At 43.2% G+C, this 24845-nt stretch overlaps 1 protein-coding gene across 7 annotated transcripts in view; it reads left to right on the top strand.

Annotated features, from left to right (window-relative positions):
- The first annotated feature begins 9650 nt into the window (after nucleotides 1-9650).
- acot7 (acyl-CoA thioesterase 7) overlaps nucleotides 9651-24845 on the top strand; it is a 70174-nt gene continuing 54979 nt past the window's right edge. The window contains exons 1-3 of one of the 7 annotated variants that reach the window (XM_064923176.1): nucleotides 9651-9782; nucleotides 10795-10891; nucleotides 24074-24191. In XM_064923176.1, the coding sequence (XP_064779248.1) occupies nucleotides 10842-10891; nucleotides 24074-24191 (168 nt within the window). In that variant the 5' untranslated portion in view covers nucleotides 9651-9782; nucleotides 10795-10841. Of the gene's footprint in view, nucleotides 9783-10745; nucleotides 10892-12205; nucleotides 12303-21041; nucleotides 21190-22178; nucleotides 22330-24073; nucleotides 24192-24845 lie in introns of those variants that run through there. The other 6 variants (XM_064923174.1, XM_064923175.1, XM_064923177.1 and 3 more) reach the window with 6 other exon arrangements.

Genomic DNA, 24845 nt, shown 5'->3' with positions numbered 1-24845 from the left:
AGAAATTGCAGCCCAAATAAGTGCTTCACATAGTTCAAGTAACAGACACATCTCAACATCAACTGTTCAGAGGAGACAGCGTGAATCAGGCCTTCATGGGCGAATTGCTGCAAAGAAACCAGTACTAAAATACACCAATAATAAGAAGAGACTTGCTTTGTCCAAGAAACATGAGCAATGGACATTAGACCGGTGGAAATCTGACCTTTGGTCTGATGGGTCCAAGATGAGATTTTTGGTTCCAACCACCCTGTCTTTGTGAGACGCAGAGTAGGTGAACGGATGATCTCTGCATGTGTGGTTCCCACCATGAATGGAAGAGGTGTGATCGTGCGGTGGTGCTTTGCTGGTGACACTCAGTGATTTATTTAGAATTCAAGGCACACTTAACCATAGGCTAGCTATGCTACCTAGTGTTGCGTTGTGGGTTTTGTATTCGACTTGAGCTGCAACAGATTTCCACATCAATTTTCACATGTTGCTACCAACCTTTACTATAATGACAAAATGAACCATTTGTTCACAAAAAAGAATGTTCTCAAATATGAGTGTTTTTAACACTGTAAATTATAAGAATTAGTGGTATGGGGTGGATTTTTTCTTTAATTGTTGACATCGACCAGAAACAAATAGTTTGGCCTGCATCATGCAAAAGGACACCGCAATCATAATTATTGGGAGTAGGGTGGAGTTCTCTATCTCCACAGCATCCTGCATATGGCTCTCCGTTCATATTCGACTGATAAATTGCAATATGTTTCATCACCAAAGGATGGCTGAACAAAAATCTAAAACGCAACATGCAACAATTTCTAAGATTTTACTGAGTTACAGTTCATATAAGCAAATCAGTTAATTTAAATAAATTCTTTAGGCCCTAATCTACGGATTTCACAAGACTGGAAATACAGATATGCATCTGTTGGTCACTGACACTTTAAAAACAAGATTAGGGCGTGGATCAGTAAACCAGTCGGTATCTGGTGTGATCACCTAATGCATGATATGTACATGTCGGGATAACTCTCATGTACTTTCTGAAAGTATTCAGACACTTTCCCCATTTTGTTACATTACAGCCTAGTTATAAAATTGATTCAATATCTTTTCCCCTCATCAATCTACACACAATACATCATAATGACAAAGCAAAAACTTTTTTTTTTTGTGTGTGCAAATGTCAAGGGGTCTGAATGCTTTCCGAATGCACTGTATATATGCGTCATTCTATGAAAATGGTGGCTTTATGAAGAGCCAACTTTTACACATTTTATTTATTTAAAAAAAATCATAACTTATAGTCAGATAATAGTTGACCCCTTAACATTATATATCATCATCAATGACAGCTTAACAAATGTTTTGATTTTTACTACATTACATAAAAAAATGCTTGTGCTGCCTTTTTGTCACTGGTATATTACCTCTATTTTAGATGACAATTCAGTCTGTCATGTCTTGTTATGTCTGTTCCTGTCCTTTCTCTTCATTCTCTCTCTCTGCTGGTCTTTTTAGGTTACCTTCTCTGTCTCTCATTCTTCAGCTGTTCTACATTTCCTCTAACTAGCTCATTCACTCTTTCACACCTGTTCTCTCTTCCCCCTCTGATTAGGTCTCTATTTCTTTCTCTGTTCCTGCTACTTTCAGTGTCTGATTCTTGTTTGTGTTTTTTGATGCCAGAAGCAAGCTGTCGTCTCGTTTGCTTCCACCTTGTCCTGTCCTGTCGGAGTCTGCCTGGCAGGAGCATCCTGCACTATACTAACGTTCTTTTTGTTCCGCTGACAACGTTGGAAGAGGATTTATGCCATTCCTGTATTTTCATTAAAGAACTCTGTTTTCTGTTAAAACCGCTTTTGGGTCTTCACTCAAGTTCATAACAGAAGAATCAGACCAAGAATGGACCCAGCGGCTCCGGACCCTTTTCACTCCGCCGTCGAGATCCAGGGAGCGATGCTAGGCAGACACGAGGAGGAATTGTCTGCTGCTCAACATGCCGTTGAGACCCTGGCCGTCCAAGTCTCCGACCTCACAAGACAGGTTCACCAACTCCACCTCGATCCACCGCCCACTTCCAGGGTTTCCGAGTCTCCGGAGCCCAGGATCAACAACCCGCCGTGTTACTCTGGGAGCCCACTGAGTGCCGCTCATTCCTCACTCAGTGTGATGTGGTGTTCTCTCTCCAGCCCAACACTTACTCCAGGAGCGCAGCCCGCATCGCCTACGTCATTTCTCTCCTTACCGGACGGGCGCGTGAGTGGGGCACGGCAGTCTGGGAGGCGAGGGCTGAGTGTATTAACCAGTATCAGGACTTTAAGGAGGAGATGATACGGGTTTTTGACCGTTCTGTTTTTTGGCGAGGAGGCTTCCAGGGCCCTGTCTTCCCTATGTCAGGGGAATAGATCCATAACGGATTATTCTATTGAGTTTCGCACTCTCGCTGCCTCTAGTGACTGGAACGAGCCGGCTTTGCTCGCTCGTTTTCTGGAGGGTCTCCACGTCGAGGTTAAGGATGAGATCCTCTCCCGGGAGGTTCCTTCCAGTCTGGACTCCTTAATAGCTCTCGCTATTCGCATAGAGCGACGGTTTGATCTTCGTCGCCGAGCTCGTGGAAAGGAGCTCACGTTCTCCGTTGCTCCCCTCTCCACATCACTGCCACCTGCCGCATCACTGCCACCCTCCTCCGCCGGCTCGGATGCTGAGCCTATGCAGCTGGGGGTATCCGCATCTCGGCCAAGGAGAGGGAACGGAGAATCACCAATCGCCTCTGTCTCTACTGCGGCTCCGCTGGTCATTTTGTCACCTCATGTCCAGTAAAAGCCAGAGCTCATCAGTAAGAGGAGGGCTACTGGTGAGCGCAACTACTCAGGCCTCTCCTTCTGGATCACGCACTACCTTTCCGGTCCATCTCCGCTGGCCCGGTTCATCTGCTTCCTGCAGTGCCTTGATAGACTCTGGGGCGGAGGGCTGTTTTATGGACGAGACCTGGGCTCGGGAACATGACATTCCTCTCAGACAGTTAGGGGAGCCCAGGGCCTTGTTCGCTTTAGATGGTAGTTCTCTCCCCAAGATTCAGCGTGAGACGCTGCCTTTAACCCTCACTGTCTCTGGTAATCATAGCGAAACCATTTCTTTTTTAATTTTTCGTTCACCTTTTACACCTGTTGTTTTGGGTCATCCCTGGCTAGTGCGCCATAACCCTTCTATTAATTGGTCTAGTAATACTATCCTATCCTGGAATGTTTCTTGTCATGTAACCTGTTTAATGTCTGCTATCCCTCCTGTTTCCTCTGTCTCTTCTTCACAGGAGGAGCCTGGCGATTTGACAGGGGTGCCGGAGGAGTATCACGATCTGCGCACAGTGTTCAGTCGTTCCAAGGCCACTTCTCTCCCTCCACACCGGTCGTATGACTGTAGTATTGATCTCCTTCCGGGAACTACTCCCCCGGGGTAGATTATACTCTCTGTCGGCTCCCGAACGTAAGGCTCTCGAGGATTATTTGTCGGTTTCGCTCGCGCCGGTACCATAGTCTCCTCCTCCTCCCCGCCGGAGCGGGGGTTTTTTTGTTCAGAAGAAGGACGGGTCCCTGCGCCCATGCGTGGATTATCGAGGCTGAATGACATAACAGTTAAGAATCGTTATCCGCTTCCTCTTATGTCTTCAGCCTTCGAGATCCTGCAGGGAGCCAGGTTTTTCACCAAATTGGACCTTCGTAACGCCTACCTCATCTCGTGCGCATCAGGGAGGGGGACGAGTGGAAGACTGCGTTTAACACTCCGTTAGGGCACTTTGAATACCGGGTTCTTCCTTTCGGCCTCGTTAACGCTCCAGCTGTCTTTCAGGCACTAGTTAACGACGTCCTGAGAGACATGCTGAACATTTTTGTTTTCGTTTACATGGACGATATCCTGATTTTTTTCACCGTCTCTCTCGATTCATGTTCAGCACGTGCGGCCCAACGTCCTCCAGCGCCTTTTGGAGAACTGTCTTTATGTGAAGGCTGAGAAGTGCACTTTTCATGCCGCCTCTGTCCCTTTTCTCGGTTCCGTTATTTCCGCTGAGGGCATTAAGATGGATCCCGCTAAGGTCCAGGCTGTCATTGATTGGCCCGTTCCTAAGTCACGCGTCGAGCTGCAGCGCTTTCTGGGCTTCGCTAATTTCTACCGTCGTTTCATCCGTAATTTCGGTCAGGTGGCAGCTCCTCTCACAGCCCTTACTTCTGTTAAGACGTGCTTTAAGTGGTCCGTTTCCGCCCAGGGAGCTTTTGATCTTCTTAAGAATCGTTTTACATCCGCACCTATTCTTGTTACACCTGACATCTCTAGACAGTTTGTTGTTGAGGTTGACGCGTCAGAGGTGGGCGTGGGAGCCATTCTTTCTCAGCTCTCTCTCTGACGGCAAGGTCCATCCTTGCGCGTTTTCTCTCATCGCTTATCGCCGTCAGAACGTAACTATGATGTTGGTAATCGCGAACTGCTCGCCATCCGCTTAGCCCTAGGCGAATGGCGACAGTGGTTGGAGGGGCGACCGTTCCTTTTGTCGTTTGGACTGACCATAGGAACCTTGAGTACATCCGTTCAGCCAAACGACTTAATGCGCGTCAGGCTCGTTGGGCTCTGTTTTTCGCTCGTTTCGAGTTTGTTATTTCTTATCGTCCGGGCTCAAAAAACACCAAACCTGATGCTTTATCTCGTCTCTTCAGTTCTTCTGAGGTCTCCACCGACCCCGATGGGATTCTCCCTGAGGGGCGTGTTGTCGGGTTGACTGTCTGGGAATTGAGAGGCAGGTAAAGCAAGCACTCGCTCACACTCCGTCGCCGCGAGCTTGTCCTAGGAACCTTCTGTTCGTTCCCGTTCCTACTCGTCCGGCCGTTCTTCAGTGGGCCCACTCTGCCAAGTTAGCCGGCCACCCCGTCGTTCGGGGTACGCTCGCTTCCATTCGCCAGCGTTTCTGGTGGCCCACTCGGGAACGTGACGCGCGTCGATTTGTCGCCGCTTGTTCGGTCTGCGCGCAGACTAAATCTGGGAACTCTCCTCCTGCCGGCCGTCTCAGACCGCTTCCCATTCCCTCTCGACCGTGGTCTCACATCGCTTTAGATTTTATCACCGGACTGCCTTCATCAGCGGGGAAGACAGTTATTCTTACGGTTGTCGATAGATTCTCTAAGGCGGCTCATTTCATTCCTCTCGATAAGCTCCCTTCTGCTAAGGAGACGGCTCAGATCATTATCGAGAATGTTTTCCGAATTCATGGCCTTCCGTCTGACGTCGTTTCCGACAGAGGCCCGCAGTTCACGTCTCAATTTTGGAGGGAGTTTTGCCGTTTGATTGGGGCTTCCGTCAGTCTCTCGTCCGGCTTTCATCCCCAGTCTAACGGTCAAGCCGAACGGGCCAATCAGACTGTTGGTCGCATTTTACGCAGTCTTTCTTTTCGTAACCCTGCGTCTTGGTCAGAACAGCTCCCCTGGGCAGAGTACGCCCACAACTCGCTTCCCTCGTCTGCTACCGGTCTATCCCTTTTCAGTGTAGCCTCGGGTACCAGCCTCCGCTGTTCTCATCTCAGCTCGCCGAGTCCTGCGTCCCCTCCGCTCAGGCTTTTGTCCAGCGTTGCGAGCGCACCTGGAAAGGGGTCAGGTCGGCACTTTGCCGTAATAGGGCGCAGACTGTGAGGGCCGCTAATAAGCGTAGGACCAAGAGTCCTAGATATTGTTGAGGTCAGAGAGTATGGCTCTCCACTCAGAACCTTCCCCTTAAGACAGCTTCTCGCAAGTTGGCCCCGCGGTTCATTGGTCCGTTCCGTATTTCCCAGGTCATTAATCCTGTCGCAGTGCGACTTCTTCTCCCGCTATCTTCGTCGCGTTCACCCGGTCTTCCATGTCTCCTGTGTTAAGCCCGTTCTTCGCGCCCCCGCTCGTCCCTCCCCCCATCCTTGTCGAGGCGCACCCATCTACAGGGTTCGTAAGATTTTGGACATGCGCCCTCGGGGCCGTGGTCATCAGTACCTAGTGGATTGGGAGGGGTACGGTCCTGAGGAGAGGAGTTGGGTTCCCTCTCGGGACGTGCTGGACCGTTCGCTGATCGATGATTTCCTCCGTTGCCGCCAGGTTTCCTCCTCGAGTGCGCCAGGAGGCGCTCGGGTGAGTGGGGGGTACTGTCATGTCTTGTTATGTCTGTTCCTTCCTTTCTCTTCATTCTCTCTCTCTGCTGGTCTTTTTAGGTTACCTTCTCTGTCTCTCATTCTTCAGCTGTTCTACATTTCCTCTAACTAGCTCATTCACTCTTTCACACCTGTTCTCTCTTCCCCCTCTGATTAGGTCTCTATTTCTTTCTCTGTTCCTGCTACTTTCAGTGTCTGATTCTTGTTTGTGTTTTTTGATGCCAGAAGCAAGCTGTCGTCTCGTTTGCTTCCACCTTGTCCTGTCCTGTCGGAGTCTGCCTGGCAGGAGCATCCTGCACTATACTAACGTTCTTTTTGTTCCGCTGACAACGTTGGAAGAGGATTTATGCCATTCCTGTATTTTCATTAAAGAACTCTGTTTTCTGTTAAAACCGCTTTTGGGTCTTCACTCAAGTTCATAACACAGTCTTTCTAGAATGTAATTTCAGTCTTTAATTTTCATATACAGTTGAAATCGGAAGTTTAAATTTCTTGTTAAGAAACTATAGTTTTGGCGAGTGCATGACACAAGTAATTTTTCCAACAATTGTTTGCAGACAGATTATTTCACTTCTATCACAATTCCAGTGGCTCAGAAGTTTACATACACTAAGTTGACTGTGCCTTTAAACAGCTTGAAGAAATCCAGAAAATTATGTCATGGCTTTAGAAGCTTCTGATAGGCTAATTGACATAATTTGAGTCAATTTGGAGGTGTACCTGTAGATGTATTTCAAGGCCTACCTTCAAACTCATTGCCTCTTTGCTTGACATCATGGGAAAATCAAAAGAAATCAGCCAAAAAAATATAGACCTCCACAAGTCTGGTCCATCCTTGGGAGCAATTTCCAAACCCCTGAAGGTACCACGTTCATCTGTACAAACAATAGTATGCAAGTATAAACACGATGGGACCACGCAGCAGTCATACCGCTCAGGAAGGAGACGCGTTCTGTCTCCTAGAGATGAACGTACTTTGGTGCGAAAAGTGCAAATCAATCCCAGAACAACAGCAAAGGACTTTGTGAAGATGCTGGAGGAAACAAGTACAAAAGTATCTATCAGTGAAACGAGTCCAATATCGACATAACCTGAAAGGCTGCTCAGAAAGGAAGAAGCCACTGCTCCAAAACCACCATAGAAATGCCAGATTACGGTTTGCAACTGCACATGGGGACAAAGATCGTACTTTTTGGAGAAATGTCCTCTGGTCTGATGAAACAAAAATAGAACGGTTTGGCCATAATGACCATCATTATGTTTGGAGGAAAAAGGGGGAGGCTTGCAAGCCGAAGAACACTGTCCCAACCGTGAAGCACGGGGGTGGTAGCATCATGTTGTGGGGGTGCTTCGCTGCAGGAGGGACTGGTGCACTTCACAAAATAGATGGCATCATGAGGGAGGAAAATTATGTGGATATACTAAAGCGACATCTCAAGACATCAGTCAGGAAGTTAAAGCTTGGTCGCAAATTGGTCTTCCAAATGGACAATGACCCCAATCATACTTCCAAAGTTGTGGCAAAATGGCTTAAGGACAACAAAGTCAAGGTATTGGAGTGGCCATCACAAAGCCCTGACCTCAACCTATAGAAAATGTGTGGGCAGAACTGACAAGTGTGTGCGAGCAAGGAGGCCTACAACCCTGACTCAGTTACAACAGCACTGTCAGGAGGAATGGGCCAAGATTCACCCAACTTATTGTGGGAAGCTTTTGGGAGGCTACTCGAAACATTTGACCCAAGTTAAACAATTTAAAGGCAATGCTACCGAATACTAATTGAGTGTATGTAAACTTCTGACCCACTGGGAATGTGATGAAAGAAATAAAAGCTGAAAGAAATAATTCTCTCTATTATTATTCTGACATTTCACATTCTTAAAATAAAGTGTTGATCCTGACCAAAGACATGGACTTTTTACTTGGATTAAATGTCAGGAATTGTGAAAACTGAGTTTAAATGTATTTGGCTATGGTGTATGTAAACCTCTGACTTCAACTGTATAATCAAAGACAGAAAAGGTTAATGATAATACTAAGAACTTGTTTAGATAAGTAAAAATTTACTTTAAACACACGTGTAAAGCTATTTTGTCTGACATTTTTTGCTGTTTGTAACATTAGAAATAATTTGAGTTTGAGTCATCAAAAGTGAATGATCATATCCTTAAAATGTTTACTAATGAATGTAGCAACAGTTAGGTAGATACAAAAACCATATTCAATTAAATTGGGCAAATCTAATGCCAGAACACCAATATGCCATACAGTAACACCAGTGACACAATGTGAAATCAATGACAAACAAATGTTATCAATTTATTAGTAATATTTTTAATATCTGCTGGATCATGCCTTCTGCTAGGTGAGATGTTGTAGAAGGTGATGGGGGGCTCCTCTGCCACATAGAGGACACTTGCCTGTGTGACCCCCGAAGTGAACTGACTGGATCTCTGAAGCATACTTGCAAGTGAAGTTCTCACGGAAGTCTATATGGATCAGGCAATCAGTCAATCATTCTGTAATTTGGGTGAACTATCCCTTTATGTAACTCTGTAGATACAGAGTACATGTGTCTTCCTACAGACAGATTGTCTTAATTCTGACCTTGCAGTACTGGGTTCACTGTCTGGAGTAGATGGGGAGGTCAACACTGTCGTTCCTGCTCTCAATCTCTCTGTTTTGCCTGTCTGACCCGCCATTTCCTTCGCTCCTGTCTTTTTTCCCTTTCTGTGAGATCCTTCACTCTCTTTTTTAACTCTCTAAATCCTTTAAGTAAGTCTGGTGTTTTTGTGGTGTGGGTCAGCATCCCTGCGCTGTCTGTAGAGTATTCACTTTTCAGCAGCACCTAATTTCGCCATATCTAACAAAAGGAAAGCCATATTATGTGATTATAATATTGAAAGTAATAAAATGCAAATAAGGCATTATAGTCATGTCACCGATGTTACCAGCTAGAACTGAAACAGCGCTCTACCCTAAAGTTGAAGGTGCAATATGCACTGGTTGCTAGAATTCTAATAGTTCGCCTAATTTCAGTTTGTGTGACAAAACAAGCAATGCGCATAGTGTAGAGAAGCATTGTACCATCTAAACCGCTGTGGAAATATATTGTCAATAACCAAAATATTGTATTTTCAGCTGGTGTACAAAACCGAAAGTAAAAGACGCAAAAACCAAGCGTATGAACCGGAAGCATAGAAATAGCTAACATGGAACAGATCAACTGCAACTTAGACTTGCTTTCAATTACAATTACATATCTATAACTCATTTATATTTGGTTGGGTCTCGCAAAAAGTTACATATTGCAGCTGTTGGATTTGCATAAGCGCTTAGACTGACAGTCGTTGTGAGGAACAATCGCGCCCCTGCAGACGACAAAAAGAATCGTTGCGACCCATCAAATGGGATAGTCTCTGCTGCCCTCGCGCGGTCTTTTATCGTGATGATTTGAACTGCATGTGCCAGTGACGCAAGTTCTTAAACAGTTTAGCTAGCTTTTCCTGTAAAGGGTGACACTGACAGCTTCTCACGGAACTGATCATCTGTTGTGAGTTGTGAAAACCAGCTAACCTCCTAAATAAAAATTTAGATGTTCGTTCGTTCTGATTCACAGTAAAAACAGGTAACTTTTGAAATATAGTACTTTCTTTGTATGCATTGTCAGTTTAACCTAAACAAACATGTTTGCCTAAATAGTGCACAGGAAGCCTGCAATCAGTTATAAGACCGCTATTCAAAGAAACCGACATTGTCAACAAAACAACTAATTTATTTGGCTAAACTTAGCTTTAGAAGTACACTGAGGAAATTACGGTATTTTGTAATGTTATAGCCTATGTAACAAAATGTTAAATAACTGTTTTTAATACTTCATTTCCAGTGGTGGAAAAGTACTCAATTGTCATACTTGAGTAAAAGTAAAGATTTGTTAATATTAGAAAATGACTCAAATAAAAGTGAGTCAACCAGCAAAATACTACTTGAGTAAATCTAAGAGTATTTGGGTTAAAATATACTATCAAAATAAGTGTAATTGATCAAATGTACTTAAGTATCAAAAGTAAAAGTATAAACCATTTCAATTTCCTCATATTAAGTCAACCAAACGGCACGATGTTCTTGTTTTTTAATTAACAGATAGCCATGGGCACACTCCAACACTCAGACATAATTTACAAACGAAGTATTTGTGTTTAGTGAGTCCACCAGATCAGAGGCAGTAGATGACCAGGGATGTTGTCTTCATAAGTGCGTGAATTGGACCAGTTTCCTGTCCTGCTAAGAATTCAAAATGTAACAAGTACTTTTGGGTGTCAGGGGAAATGCATGGAGTCAAAAGTACATTCTTTTATTTAGGAATGTAGTGAAGTAAAAGTAAAAGTTGTCAATAAATAAAATAGTAAAGTAAAGTACAGATACAAAAAAAACTTAAGTAGTACTTTAAAGTATTTTTACTTAAGTACTTTACACCACTGATCATTTCTAGCTAGTAATAGGCTACATTATAACTTCACCGGTAGGCTATTCCTTGAATTTACGATCTGTCAAAACCATGTCCCTTGATCTTGCTAACCGGCTGCAATAGCATGCTACCCGACTGAGTCTGCATATTGCTATCCTCACTGCACCAGGAGACTTGCGCCAAGACAAGCTCAACAAAGAGCCAGTCATCATTATCACCATGTCGGGAACACAATCGCAAGCCACAGCCTCATCCCTCCAGATATGCAGGTAAGCAAAACGATGCGCTGTGTTAAGAAATGTAATTTATATGTTTCTTTATCTGTGACATATTGGATGAGATCCAACGAGTGTACGTACTGTGGAGAGCAGCTCAACTACCGGTTTGCGTGCACATTTCAAAGCGGCCCGATAATCCGCCAAATAGATTTTGATCTCGGTCTGTTCCGGCAAATGTTGACTGCATAGAAGTCACATAAGGCCGAAACACTATAATAGGGACAAATACTGTTATTCTTAGTACAATACAGAACGACTACCGGGAGCTGAGCCTCAAATTGTGCACGCGATCACATGTCGTGTGAGGATCTTTTCGACAATGATGCTCGGGTATGATGACGAACCGGTACAAGATGCGTAGAGGCAAACAAGGACATCTTAAGGTCGTCCTGGGGCATTTATAGTATATTTGCGAGACCCCTGTAAATCACACCAAACAAGTAGGCCTAATACATAAATAAATAATTAAACTCCCAAATAACCTCTCGCTATTCAGTTTAAATGGGCAAACGTCAAACCAGTGTGTGCTGACTAGTATAATTGTAGCCGTTTTAAATCGTCTCCCAAACGGTTCCGGTTGTCGTAAAAAGTAAACAGAACAGTAAAACATGGGCAGATAAATGATGCGCATTCCCGTCGGCGGTAGTTTTGTTAATATTTGCATTGGCTTTTGTCGCAGCATTCATTTTATCAAATGCCTTTGCTGATGCTTACAATGTAGTCTACAGCAGCGTCCATTTGCACTGCATTATGGTTCTGTATTATCATCCTCCTAAAGGTAGAAAGAAGCATTGCACCACACCAAGAGAGACAAAGGCATTGCTCGATATGAACATGTCCCATGAAGAAGAAAAAAGGCCAGACTAGCCTATACTTAACACTGATTGCTATAATGCTTTAATAGTTTGTTATAATCATTAATGTCATAATATAAGGCATATTATCTTATTATAAGGATACTAGTGTTATGTATTTCTATGTAGCAGCTATTCAATTGGACACCATAGCTGCTTGTTAGTATATAGCTGCTTGTTAGCTATGAAATGATAATACAACATTGTACGTAAGTTGTAGTAGGCTACAATGCTTTATGACTCTCGCATACTAAAATAATTTATAATGTATTAAAATCATCTTGGTCCTACTCTGGAACATTCCATTGCAAAAGCGGAAATCCAACTAACTTCACCTCCCTTTCGGATCATAAATCAGGGTGGAGCAGATCCATGACATAGCAACGCAGTAAATGAGAGTGAGTAGTTTCTAGACATGCACCGGCCATATACGTTGATCATTTGCCAAGGCTCCTCCCCTGGCATTTGTTTACACTTGGGTCAGTCAATTTGGAGGGAAGCATTTATACTGGATTGTATGGAACAAGCATGTCTGTGACTACTGCCAGGTAAGAGAGGACAATGCCATGTAGTGCTTCGAATGTTCAAATTAAAACCTTAAGAGTGGGGCTGATACTTTACAGGCAGCCAATGCAGCGAGGCTTAATCTGGAGTAATGTGATTGTACTTTCTTGTAATGTTGGTTAAAATGTGTCTGATAGTGTTCGGTACAAGTTATAAGTTCAAATTTTAGGTACTTGACCAACTAGACCGTAGGGCATGACTACACAAAACCTTGCTCTCCCAGCTTGGGCCTTATCTGAATCAGATCAAATCTATTCTCTGTTGTCGATGACTTCACTAAGCTTAGACAATAGACTATTTGAAATCATTCAAATCATTTTTGCGTTTGCTGTAGTCTGCCTGGAGTGCTAAATGGGCAGGGTTTGAACTCTTGCGACTATATTCTATTTGTTTCATTGTGCCAGGCAAACGCAATCAATCCCAGATAAAGTATCATAAATGAGCGCTGGACACATACATGTAGCCGTGCAGGCTGACACTTTATATTAAGTTCATCTTGTGCCTGTGTAACACTGTAATTACTCTAGTAACAACCTTGTATTCACATGCTGTTATATGCACTGTTTTGATTCAAATGATGAGACAATGCTTTTTGTGACCCTTGTGTCAGCAGATGACACCAGTGTAAAGTTGTAAGATATCTTAGGGTAGGGGTTCATAAACATTAGACATGGCAAAATGTGTAGAATTGCAAGAACATTTGCTTTAAAACAGCCCAATTTCCTCTGCACCCCATGACAAAATGTGTAGAATTGCAGGAAACTAGCCGCCAACCAGATGCATTTGACATTTACTGTACTTTTCACACCATCTGTCAATAACAAAATCTCAAAATACTCTGGATACATTCAGTAACACAATAATATTCATAGAAATCTTGGAGTAGGTGCAAGATAAGAAAAAAGGATGACAAGGGTTTGAGTGAGAGGTCTAACTGGTGTCTCCAAGTGGCCACACGCCTCTCCAAACTGCACAGCTACTAAGTCATTTCGCTGCACTTTTTTGACTCAAGGAAAGAGCCTTCAACTATAAGGTGCTTTTTTGAGCTCTCCTAGCTTTGCCATTGAGGAACTGAAGCAAGCACACTTGTAGTTCCCACCATAACACAATTACAGTTATTTTTGTACGCAATCCAAAAACGTTCCATTAATAAATTACAATCCGGGTCAGATGTGCATCATTTGAAAGCTTATTCTATTGCAACATGACTAGCTAAGTTATAAAATACGATCTTACAGTGTTAGGCTTTCAAAAGGCACTTCAGAGTAACAGATTGTAATTTTAGTGCTCATAGAATGGAGTCATGAGTGCATTCAATTGTGTGTTCCGCAGCTAATTGTCTCCACAATACAACGAACATGGGCTCATTCTGTTCAGGACAAGCCAGGGTATAACACGTTATCCTTGTAACTGTGGATCGAACATAGCGATAATAAACATCGATGCTGTAAATGACATTCGTTTTCAAAAATGGAAATGTGAAGTGCATATTTGGACTCATGGGTGTGTGGTTTGCTTCTATGACATCAAAGCGGTATTTATTATAATCTCATCTTTCAGAACACATCGACTTCTCTCGATTTACAGCATTTCCCTCACTCAGACAAAAACAATTTTTGCAAATGTAGCGCAATTAGCCAGAGGGATGGGGACATCTTCTTGTCGCACACGTGGTGCTAAAGTGTATAACTGCTGTCAGTCAAAACCCATACAGTGCTGTGAAGCGGAGAACTTGAGCTTTAATGTCATGTATAGCAGGTTACTGTACAGCCACTGCATTCCAATTTAGGCGGTTATCAATGACAAAACCTGGCATTTTCAACCCGTGTACAGGATGACAGTGGCTGTGAGTCAAAAGGGCTACCAACCAGTTAATCCAATAGCAAAAAATACAAGATACATGTTTCTGAAAGTAATATGCTACTGTACTGTAAACTATAGTACATTACACTGTTTTAACATTAGGTTATACACTTGTACTACCCATCAACATTTACTGAAAATAACATTTCCATCATTTCTATCTCATGTGTGATCAAAGGTGTGATCATTGTAGATCTTCCACAATTATTGATGCATGAATACATTGTATTTTTTCAGATATAATTACAATGTGGGTGTACTGTAACAGATGAAATTAAACAAAGGAAACAATTGAAAGAAATAAACTAGTTAACAGGCAGTAGTTTGCATCAAGCCTGTCTTGAGCATTTGGCCAAAGGTTCTCATCCATATTGCAGTGAATGTCCTGATTGTTGATGCACCTAGGGAAAAACCTTCTGGTATGGGGAATCCAAGCCTGACATTGGTCTGGGTTGATGTCATTGCATGACTCATCAGTGGGCATGCTCATGTGGATGGCGATCATACACCTTCCAACTCCATTCTGAAAATAATTCCTCGATAGGGTTGAGGAAAGGAGAGTATGGGGCCAGGTATAGGTTCAGGAATCGGGGATGGACTGGAAACCATGCCTGAACCACCTCTGCATGGTGGAACCTGACATTGTCCTACACAATGGCATAGGTGACCCCTTCACCTTGACAGGCCTGCTCAGTCTCATTGAGGAACTCAATGTAGGACCCAATACTACTAGGGATGCATTGGTGTATTAGATATATTGGTAAACATATCGGAATCGGCCGATATTAGCTAAGAAATGGCAACATCGGTATCGGCCAGATGTCTAGTTTAACGCCGATGTGCAAAACCGATGTCAGAGCTGATGTGCATACCTATATAATGTAGGTACATGACGTAATACTCGGTGACAGAACACAACTGGGAAGAGTTTACGCAAATATTAGCATTGTAGCTCTTACCGCAGGACTGTGACTGTGTGAAATCACCTCCCCAGTCAGCCTATTGTTTATATTGACATTTATATTGTACTGTACAGCTTTACCACAATATTTTTTCCCAATGTCCTCCTCAGAGTTATCAGACTCCAAAACATCCACCCAGTATTGTTTTTCCTCGGGAATAGTATTCAATACACATAGATTGACAATAAATGTGGCTCAATTCAGTTGTTTCAGAGTCCCGCAATAATAGCTACGACGCTAATGTTCTCTGGGTGTCACTGAGTAGACTGATACCCCATGTCATTGATCCACAATCCATAGGTAAAAGCTGTACAGTGAAATAAGTATGCCCCCAATGCAATTCTAAAGTATAATACATCCAGTGTGATTTCAACAGATTTTTGTCAAATTAACAAATGATTGTCTTTTGTTGATTTTATATAAGAACATTCCAACCTCGTTTAGCATGATCTATTCAATTATGGCATAATTCTACTGTTTGTATTCATTTGCATTACTGTCAATGGCAGACTTTTATTTTGAAGGCTAACCGCAAAGTCCACTATTCTAGCTAGTCCTTATTGTGGCTAGCTTCACATAGATGGGTCCGACCGTCATTAATCAAATAATAACTGTCTTGTAAATTAGGGTTATTTTAGATGATGACACCTAGCTATATAGTTAGTTAGCTATAGCTACTGATACAGATTATGTCGTTTTGCCATGTTTTTGGGGAAGAACATTGTTTGCATCCATCAGCTAGCTAGCTTTTTTTTATGACCAACACTGTAGGTGCGCGAGACAACTTTACCAGCATCATAGCATACGTATCAATGAATCGTTGTGACATGAAATAAAGTGATAGTGTAATGAATGTGTAATACCTACGTTAAAAATATATTAAGGTGTTAAATTATTATGTGACGTGCAGTCATATTCAGGTCCTGATTGGTCAATAAGCTTATTTGACACGCAAAGACCTAAACGCCGTTTCATAGTTTGAGAAATCCTGATCGAGAATGAAACGACTGAACAAATGAACAACAAAACAGCACAGCAAGTTAGTGAAATTAATAGATTTTGATGAGGTTTTACTGGTAGTGAGGAAATATGTAAATGCCAACAAAATAACTTTTTGGTCAGTGTGGTGTGTGTGTGTATCTGTGTAACCTTTAAATAACTAGGCAAGTCAGTTCAAAACAAATTCGTATTTACAGTGATGGCCTACCCCGGATGACGCTGGGCCAATTGTGCACCTCCATATCGGACTCCCACTCACATCTGGATGTGATACAGCCTGGATTTGAACCAGGGACTGTAGTGACGCCTCTTGCACTGAGATGCACTGCCTTAGACCGATGTGTCCATGTGTGTGTGTTCACTATTTAACTCTACTAGAAGGCCACAAAAATGTTAAATATCGTCATCGGTATCAGTATTGTTTTTTTGGGCAAGGAAAATATCAGGTATCAGCCAAAAATGTAATATCGGTGCATCACTAAATACTAAATCATTTTATTTTTATCAGCACGATATCATTCCTGGCCCTCACCATTTCCACCACTTCCCGCTCCTGCACATGGCCACCACCATGGAGTCTTCTGTCATTCTGAGGGTAGAAAAGAGTATGGTCAATCTGTCATTAGAGTCAAATAAAAATCATATCACATTTTATTTGTCACATGCGCCGAATACCAATAATGCAGTTTTAAGAAAAATACGTGTTAAGGAAAAAAGAGTTAAGTGAAAAATAAGAAATAAAAGTAACAAATGATTAAAGAGCGGCAGCTAAATAACAATAGCAAGGCTATTTATAGGGGTTACCGGTACACAGTCAATGAGCGGGTGCACTGTTTAATTTATTTAAATTGGCAAGTCAGAACAAATTCTTATTTTCAATGACGGCCTAGGAGCATTGGGTTAACTGCCTGTCCCGGGGCAGAACGACAGATTTGTACCTTGTCAGCTCAGGGATTTGAACTTGCAACCTTTCAGCTGCTAGTACAACACTCTAACCACTATGCTACCCTGCCGCCCCGAGGTAATTGAGGTTAGTCGAGGTAATTGAGGTAATATGTACATGTAGGTAGAGTTAAAGTGACTATGCATAGATAATAAACAGAGAATAGCAGCAGAGTAAAAGAGGGGGGACAATGCAACATGTCTGGGTAGACATTTGATTGGCTGTTCAGGAGTCTTATGGCTTGGGGGTAGAAGCTGTATTTTGGACCTAGACTTGGCGCTCCAGTACCGCTTGCCATGCGGTAGCAGAGAGAACAGTCTATGACTATGACTCCTCTGACACCGCCTGGTATAGAGGTCCTGGATGGCAGGAAGCTTGGCCCCAGTGATGTACTTGGCCTAATGCACTACCCTCTGTAGTGCCTTGCGGTTTGAGGCCGATCAGTTGCCATACCAGGCAGTGATGCAACCAGTCAGGATGCTCTCGATGGTGCAGCTGTAGAACTTTTTGAGGATCTGAGGACCCATGCCAAATCTTTTGAGTCTTCTGAGGGGGAATAGGTTTTGTCGTGCCCTCTTCATGACTATCTTGGTGTGCTTGGACCATGATAGTTTGTTGGTGATGTGGACACCAAGGATCTTGAAGCTCTCAACCAGCTCCACTGCCAGCCCTGTCGATGAGAATGGGGTGTGCTTGGTCCTCCTTTTCCTGTATTCCACAATCAACTCCTTCATCTTGATAATGTTGACGGAGAGGTTGTTGTCCTAGCTCCACACGGCCAGGTCTCTGACCTCCTCCTTATAGGCTGTTTCATCATTGTCAGTGATCAGGCCTACCACTGATGTGTCATCAGCAAACTTAATGATGGTGTTGGAGCCGTGCCTGGCCGTGCATTCATGAGTGAATGGGGAGTACAGTAGGGGACTAAGCACGCACCCCTGAGGGGCCCCCGTGTTGAGGATCAGCGTGGTGGATGTGTTGTTACCTACCCATAACCACCTGGGGGCGGCCCGTCAGGAAGTCCAGGATCCAGTTGTAGATGGAGGTGTTTAGTCCCAGGGTCCTTACCTTAGTGATGAGCTTTGAGGGCCCTATGGTGTTGAACGCTGAACTGTCAGTTGGTTAGTGCATGCTCGGAGTACACGTCCTGCGAATCCGTTTGGCCCTGCGTGTCTGTGAATGTTGACCTGTTTAAAGGTCTTACTCACATAGGCTTTGGAGAGCGTGATCACACAGTCATCTGGAACAGCTGATGCTCATGCATGCTTCAGTATTACTTGCCTCGAAGCGAGCACAGAAGTTATTTAGCTAATCTAGTAGGCTTGTGTCACTGGGCAGTTCTGGGCTATGCTTCGCTTTGTAGTCTGTAATAGTTTGCAAGCCTACCAGATTTGATCTTAGTCCTGTATTCATGCTTTGCCTATTGACGCTTTGCTGCTTTGCCGGTTCGTCGGAGGGCATAGCGGGATTTCTTATAACCTTCTGGGTTTGAGTCCCGCGCCTTGAAAGTGGCAGCTCTACCCTTTAGCTCAGCGCGGATGTTGCCTGTAATCCATGGCTTCTGGTTGGGTTATGTACGTACAGTCACTGTGGGTACGACGTCATCGATGGACTTAGGAGCCAGTGACTGATGTGGTGTACTGCTCAATGCCATCGGAAGAATCCTGGAACATATCCCAGTCTGTGCTAGCAAAACACTCCTGTAGCTTAGCATCTGCTTCATCTGACCACTTTTTTATTGACTGAGTCACTGGTTCTTCCTACTTTAGTTTTTGCTTGTAAGCAGGAATCAGGAGGATATAATTATGGATAATTATGGTCAGATTTGACAAATAGAGGGTGAGGGAGAGCTTTGTATGCGTCTCTGTATGGAGTAAAGGTGGTCTCGTGTTTTTTCCCCTCTGCCTGTGTAACGGATGTGAAACGGCTAGCTTAGTTAGCGGTGCACGCTAAATAGCATTTCAATCGGTGATGTCACTTGCTCTGAGACCTTGGAGTAGTAGTTCCCCTTGCTCTGCAAGGGCCGTGGCTTTTGTGGAGCGATGGGTAACAATGCTTCGTGGGTGACTGTTGTTAATGTGTGCAGAGGGTCCCTGTTTCCCACCCCTGTATGGGTGAGGGGACGGTCTAAAGTTATACTGTTACATTGATGCTGTTGACCCAGATCACTGGTTGCTGCGGAAAAAGGAGGAGGTCAAAAGGGGGGTGACTGTAACGGATGTGAAATGGCTAGCTTAGTTAACGGTGCGCGCTAAATAGCGTTTCAATCGGTGATGTCACTTGCTCTGAGAGCTTGAAGTAGTAGTTCCCCTTGCTCTGCAAGGGCCGCGGCTTTTGTAGAGCGATGGGTAATGATGCTTCGTGGGTGTCAGTTGTTGATGTGTGCAGAGGGTATACTGTTACACCTGCACACTTAACATGCTGGTAGAAATGCGGGAAAACATATTTAAGTGTCCCTGCATTAAAGTCCCCTGTCACTAGGAGCTCCGCCTCTGGATGAGCATTTTCCTGTTTGATTATGGCCATATACAGCTCAGTGAGTGCGGTCTCAGGGTCAGCATCGGTTTATGGTGGTAAATAGACAGCTACGAAGAATATAGATGAAAACTCTCTTGGTAAATAGTGTGGTCTACAGCTTATCATGAGATACTCTACCTCAGGTGAGCAAAACCTCAAGACTTCCTTAGATATCGTGCACCAGCTGGTGTTTACAAATATACATAGACCGCCATCCCTTGTCTTACCAGAGGCTACTCTTCTATCCTGCCAATACAGTGTATAACCCGCCAGCTGTATGTTATTCATGTTGTCGTTCAGCCACAACTCAGTGAAACATAAAACATGTCCCGTTGGTAGGATATACATGCTTGTAGTTCGTCTATTTTATTATCCAATGATTGTACGTTGGCTAATAGGACCGATGGTAAAGGCAAATTACCCACTTGCCGCCGGATCCTTACAAGGCACCCGACCTTCGCCCTCGATATCTCTTTCTCTTTCTCCTGCGAATGACGGGGATGAGGGCCTTGTCAGGTGTCTGGAGGAAATCCCTCTCGTCCGACTCATTAAAGAAAAAATTGTCTTTCAATACGAGGTGAGTAATCGGTGTCCTGAGTTGTAGAAGCCCTTTTCGGTCATAAGAGAGTGGCAGATAACGCCATAAAACACACACAATAGCACAATTGGTTAGGAGACCGTAAAACGGGAGCCTTTCTCTCCGGTGCCATCATAAGAATACAGGTACTAACAAGATACATACAACACGTAGTATATTATATTGTGTGAATTTACATGTATTCAAATATGTCATTTTGTGGTAAAGCATATTGCATATTCTGCAAACTGACTTATTTTCTTTGCGAAATGTCATAATGATAACATTGACCGCTGATTTCTTTAGGCTAGTATGAACCAACCTTGCAGCCTCTGCCACGGTAAGGAGTCTGTTGATAACATTTTGGATACATGTTTACTGTAGATGATGCATTTGTTACATACAATACCTCTCTGTTCTTGTCAATATCAGACTTGGTTTACAGTCAATTTAGTGCAGCTTACTACTTTGAACATCTCCAAGAGGCAATGTATCATCTTAACCCTGAAGATGCTCATTCAGTTAAGCCATTTTGCGTATATTTCAGCTATTCATTCCCCTTAATCATTCTCCTTACCATATTAATCGAGAAGACGTCACTGGAAAACAAGTGTATGTGGAGTGGCTGCCAGGAACAGCTGTGTGTGTGTTTGTTTCACAGATACCTCTCTCGCTAGGTAGGCCTGTTGAGAGAACACATTGGGATGTGTTCATTAGGCATCAAATGTAAGAAAACAGACTGAAACTGGTAGGGACTACCTTGGATTGTCCAATAAGTACTGCAAATTTTCATTTTATGTTTAGAAACATAAAAAATAAAAAAATCCAACTGAACACGACCCTGATGTAATATTGGTGATGCTGAACCTCAGCCAGTCATATGCTTGTAGTACCTGTGGACGCACCGCAGCTTTTAATGTCTTAATTACATCAATGATGCACTTTTATGGGACAGGACGGATTTTTCGAAAGCATGCAAAATGTTTGGTCGTTTGCCATTCCCCGCTTAGGTAAACTGTTTTGTATTTTGTATTTTGCATGTTGTTGTTTCTTCTTGTGGCATGTCAGCTAGACATAGATTTTTTGAAAGGTGAATCAGAAACCACATTATAGTCGTTTGACGATGATTTAATTTAAACTTTCTACACTGATCTATTGTCAGTTATAAGTCATACCGGTTAGCCTACATGGATGGGATGATTAATGATAGCATAAGAACTTTGTTCCACTTTTTAAGCAGTTACTTTTCAAAAGAAGGAAGATACAAATTTAACGTGGAACAGAATTTAACACAACACAGGATCATTTTGAGCTGTATTAAATGCTTTGAAAAACTGGGCCCTGGAGTGGCGTTTTCTTGGGAAAATGTGTAATTTTGTGATGGCTATGGATTTAAAAATAGCTTTGATCTAAGAGATTCAAACTGGTTCTCGTCCTTATCGGGTTTCCAGATCCTGCTATTTGGTTCTTTGTTAGAAGGAGGAAAGTGTGTGTCACTGTGTCGAGTCATAAAAGAGAGATGCTGAGATTAGAGACACGGAGGTGCTGGGCTTCATCTGGTTTATCATAAACCCTGGACACACACATAGGCAGACACACACACACACACACACACACATGCACTACATTTGATCTCAGTGTAATGCAGACAGATGTTCTTGTATTACCTTTACACATGCCAATCATACCGTACATCTCTTTCCTGTAACTCATTATTAAAATGACTATGATTATGACATTTACATTGCCAGATTAAATGAAAGCTCAACCTCCCCACAATATTTCCTGTACTGCTCTCCAAATATGGCAATTGCCATGGCAACCACATGGAGAGGGAAGCTCTTATTGGCCAAGGTCCCATGGGGATGGGCAGTAGCGCGAGTGCTAGGAAGCCAGTTCGTCCGGAAATCACAACAGAGGCGGGGTCAGTGTGATGGTGTCAGAGTATGATGTCATTGTGGGTTGTAACAGGGAGATGAGTGGTGAATGAAGAGTAGGAAATGAAAAGCAGAGAGGCTGCTGGACTGGTCACAGACTGGTTGTAGAGACAGATAGACAGACAGACGGCAGGAGTGTTAAGACACACAGGTTGCACACAGGTTTCCCTCAATCAGCAGACTGGAGATGGGTCCCAAACAGCAACTCAGCAGGTAGAGTTGAAGCACGCACACACACACACACACACACACACACACACACACACACACACACGCACGCACACACGCACGCACGCACGCACGCACACACACACACACATTTTTTCCCCCAGAGGCCATGATCATGCTTTGTAGCCTACTTCTTTGAGTGAGTTATGACAGACTACCTGTGTCCTTTTGTCATTTATTCAGTTAATTAAGTAAAGATAGTTAGTTTCTCCCTATTACTTAGGGATCAGTCATGCATTGAATATGAATCAAAGTGAGACAAATTGGAAGTGCACTTGGCTCTTCTTACTGGCACGGATTTCACTGATAGCTGATTTATTAAGGAATGTTTTACTTGCAATGACTAAAATGTAAAATGTCAATTTATGATTGTGAAATAATGTTAAAGATTACTATCAGAAGTAGCAGGCTTACACAATGTGGATTTGTATAAGACTGTCCTATTATTTGTGGTTGCTTATCTGTGTGTGTGTGCGCACGCGCGCGTGTGTGTGTGTACGCTGATACGTAAGGTCATGGATGTGTACGGTCTGCATGAGTGAGTTTGTCAGGAGTCTTGAACAGGGTGTATTGACGCTACACATGTCTGTGTGCCCACTGTCCTAATGACACATTCAAACAGAGCAGGCCATTAACTCATTGGGGTGTGTGATGTAGATGGCTTTTTAGGTGGAGCACACTTCAGTGAGGCCTGTGGACAGGAAGAGGAAACGTAGGAGCACACTTCAGTGGGGCCTGTGAACAGAAAGAGGAAACGTGCCACAGTTAGTTAGGGACGGCTGATGGGGGGTGATCAATCTGACTTAACTGCTATGATACTCCAAATTTGTTGGGAGACAGAAAAGCTCAGTCCGTCTGGCCAGGAATAGTGGAGATTTGCCTTGTAACTTCTATGATTAATAGCTGAGAGAGATGTTTGTGTGTGTGTGTGTGTGTGTGTGTGTGTGTGTGTGTGTGTGTGTGTGTGTGTGTGTGTGTGTGTGTGTGTGTGTGTGTGTGTGTGTGTGTGTGTGTGTGTGTGTGTGTGTGTGTGTGTGTGTGTGAGGGTCGTGGAACGCTGGCATACCAAAAAGCAAAACATCAAAAAGCATTGATCAAAATATTTATACAAATATAACATTCTGATTATGAAACTGATAAGAATGATTTATGATTATTGAACCAAGAATGTGTGAATTAAAAAATATTTGTACTTTGGATCTAGAATGAACCAATGGGAGTACAAACAAAGTATTCAAATGCGTGTATGAATGTTTGTACAGAATGGCTTTTGTAGCCCTCTAGCTACAAAAAACATTCAATAAAAAAAACTCTTAACTTCACCTCATATTCAACTAATGCATCAACATTCACAGAGAGAGAGAGAGAGAGAGAGAGAGAGAGAGAGAGAGTTACTATACTTTATTTATAGTGCAGAAAATGGTTTTGGGGAAACGGCTGACGAAGTGGGATCTAATGATGAATGTAGCACCAAGAAAAGCTCTGGGGAAAGTCACCGAAAAAAACCTTAGCACTGCTCTTTTGTCGACAGTACCTACCTGTCTACTGATCAGTTGATCTAACCTTATTGAGACTGTCACCTATAGATGTTACTGCAACTGTACTGGTGCAATTCATGTACCTATGTAGGAGGCAGTGAAGAGAACTTCCTCATTTGAGAACAGTAAGCCATTGTATTCTTCTATTCCTAATGCTAATTTGTGATGCTGTCCATTTCTGTCTGTGCCAGGATCATGCGTCCCGATGATGCCAACATAGTGGGCAACGTGCATGGTGGCACCATCCTGAAGATGATTGAGGAAGCTGGATGCATCATAGGAACACGCCACTGCAACACGCAGCCTGGGGTACGTGTGTGCCTGTGCGGAACTGGGTAAAGTGTGTGTGACTGATTTGCACCAGGAACAAGCATTGGCTGCTAAAGCTGTGAAACGTTAGCCCTAAGTTGATATTTTATAGTGCTTGCACTACCAGCATATCTGAAGGCAAAATGTTCCTCAATTGCAGTTTTATTAATATAATCTGTCGTTTTACTGCTTGGCTAGAATGAAAGCCTGCACGTACCACCCCTGCCCTCTGCTTTTTAATAAGAAGCCCCATTCCTGTCTTAGAGTCTACTTCACCTGAGCTGTACCTACCTCGTCAGTTTCACCAGTAGCTTCCTTTTGATTTGCACCCTCATGGTATTGTCTTATACATTCTTAGCACATTCTGAACATGTTTTAGTAATTACAATCATCTGCGTCACATGCAGTGCCATTTTTATCAGAGCATTATTATTATTATTAAAGCTAATCTCATGCTAATTTACACATTTTGCCATGATGCTGAGAGAAAATGTTGCTGTTTTAGAGCTCAGGGATTCTTGAAAGACCGGAACAATCTCAACTTTTTCCCCACAAATATTTGTCCTAAAGGGATACTTTGGGATTTTTGCAAAAATACCCTTTATCTTCTTCCCCAGAGTTAGATGAACTTGTGGATACTGTTTTTATGCCCAT

This window comes from Oncorhynchus masou, chromosome 18 (genome assembly GCF_036934945.1).
Source record: "Oncorhynchus masou masou isolate Uvic2021 chromosome 18, UVic_Omas_1.1, whole genome shotgun sequence".
In the NCBI taxonomy this organism is placed as follows: Eukaryota; Metazoa; Chordata; class Actinopteri; order Salmoniformes; family Salmonidae; genus Oncorhynchus; species Oncorhynchus masou.
Note: the sequence above shows the minus strand (reverse complement) of the source record. Positions and strands in the feature narration are given on the sequence as shown.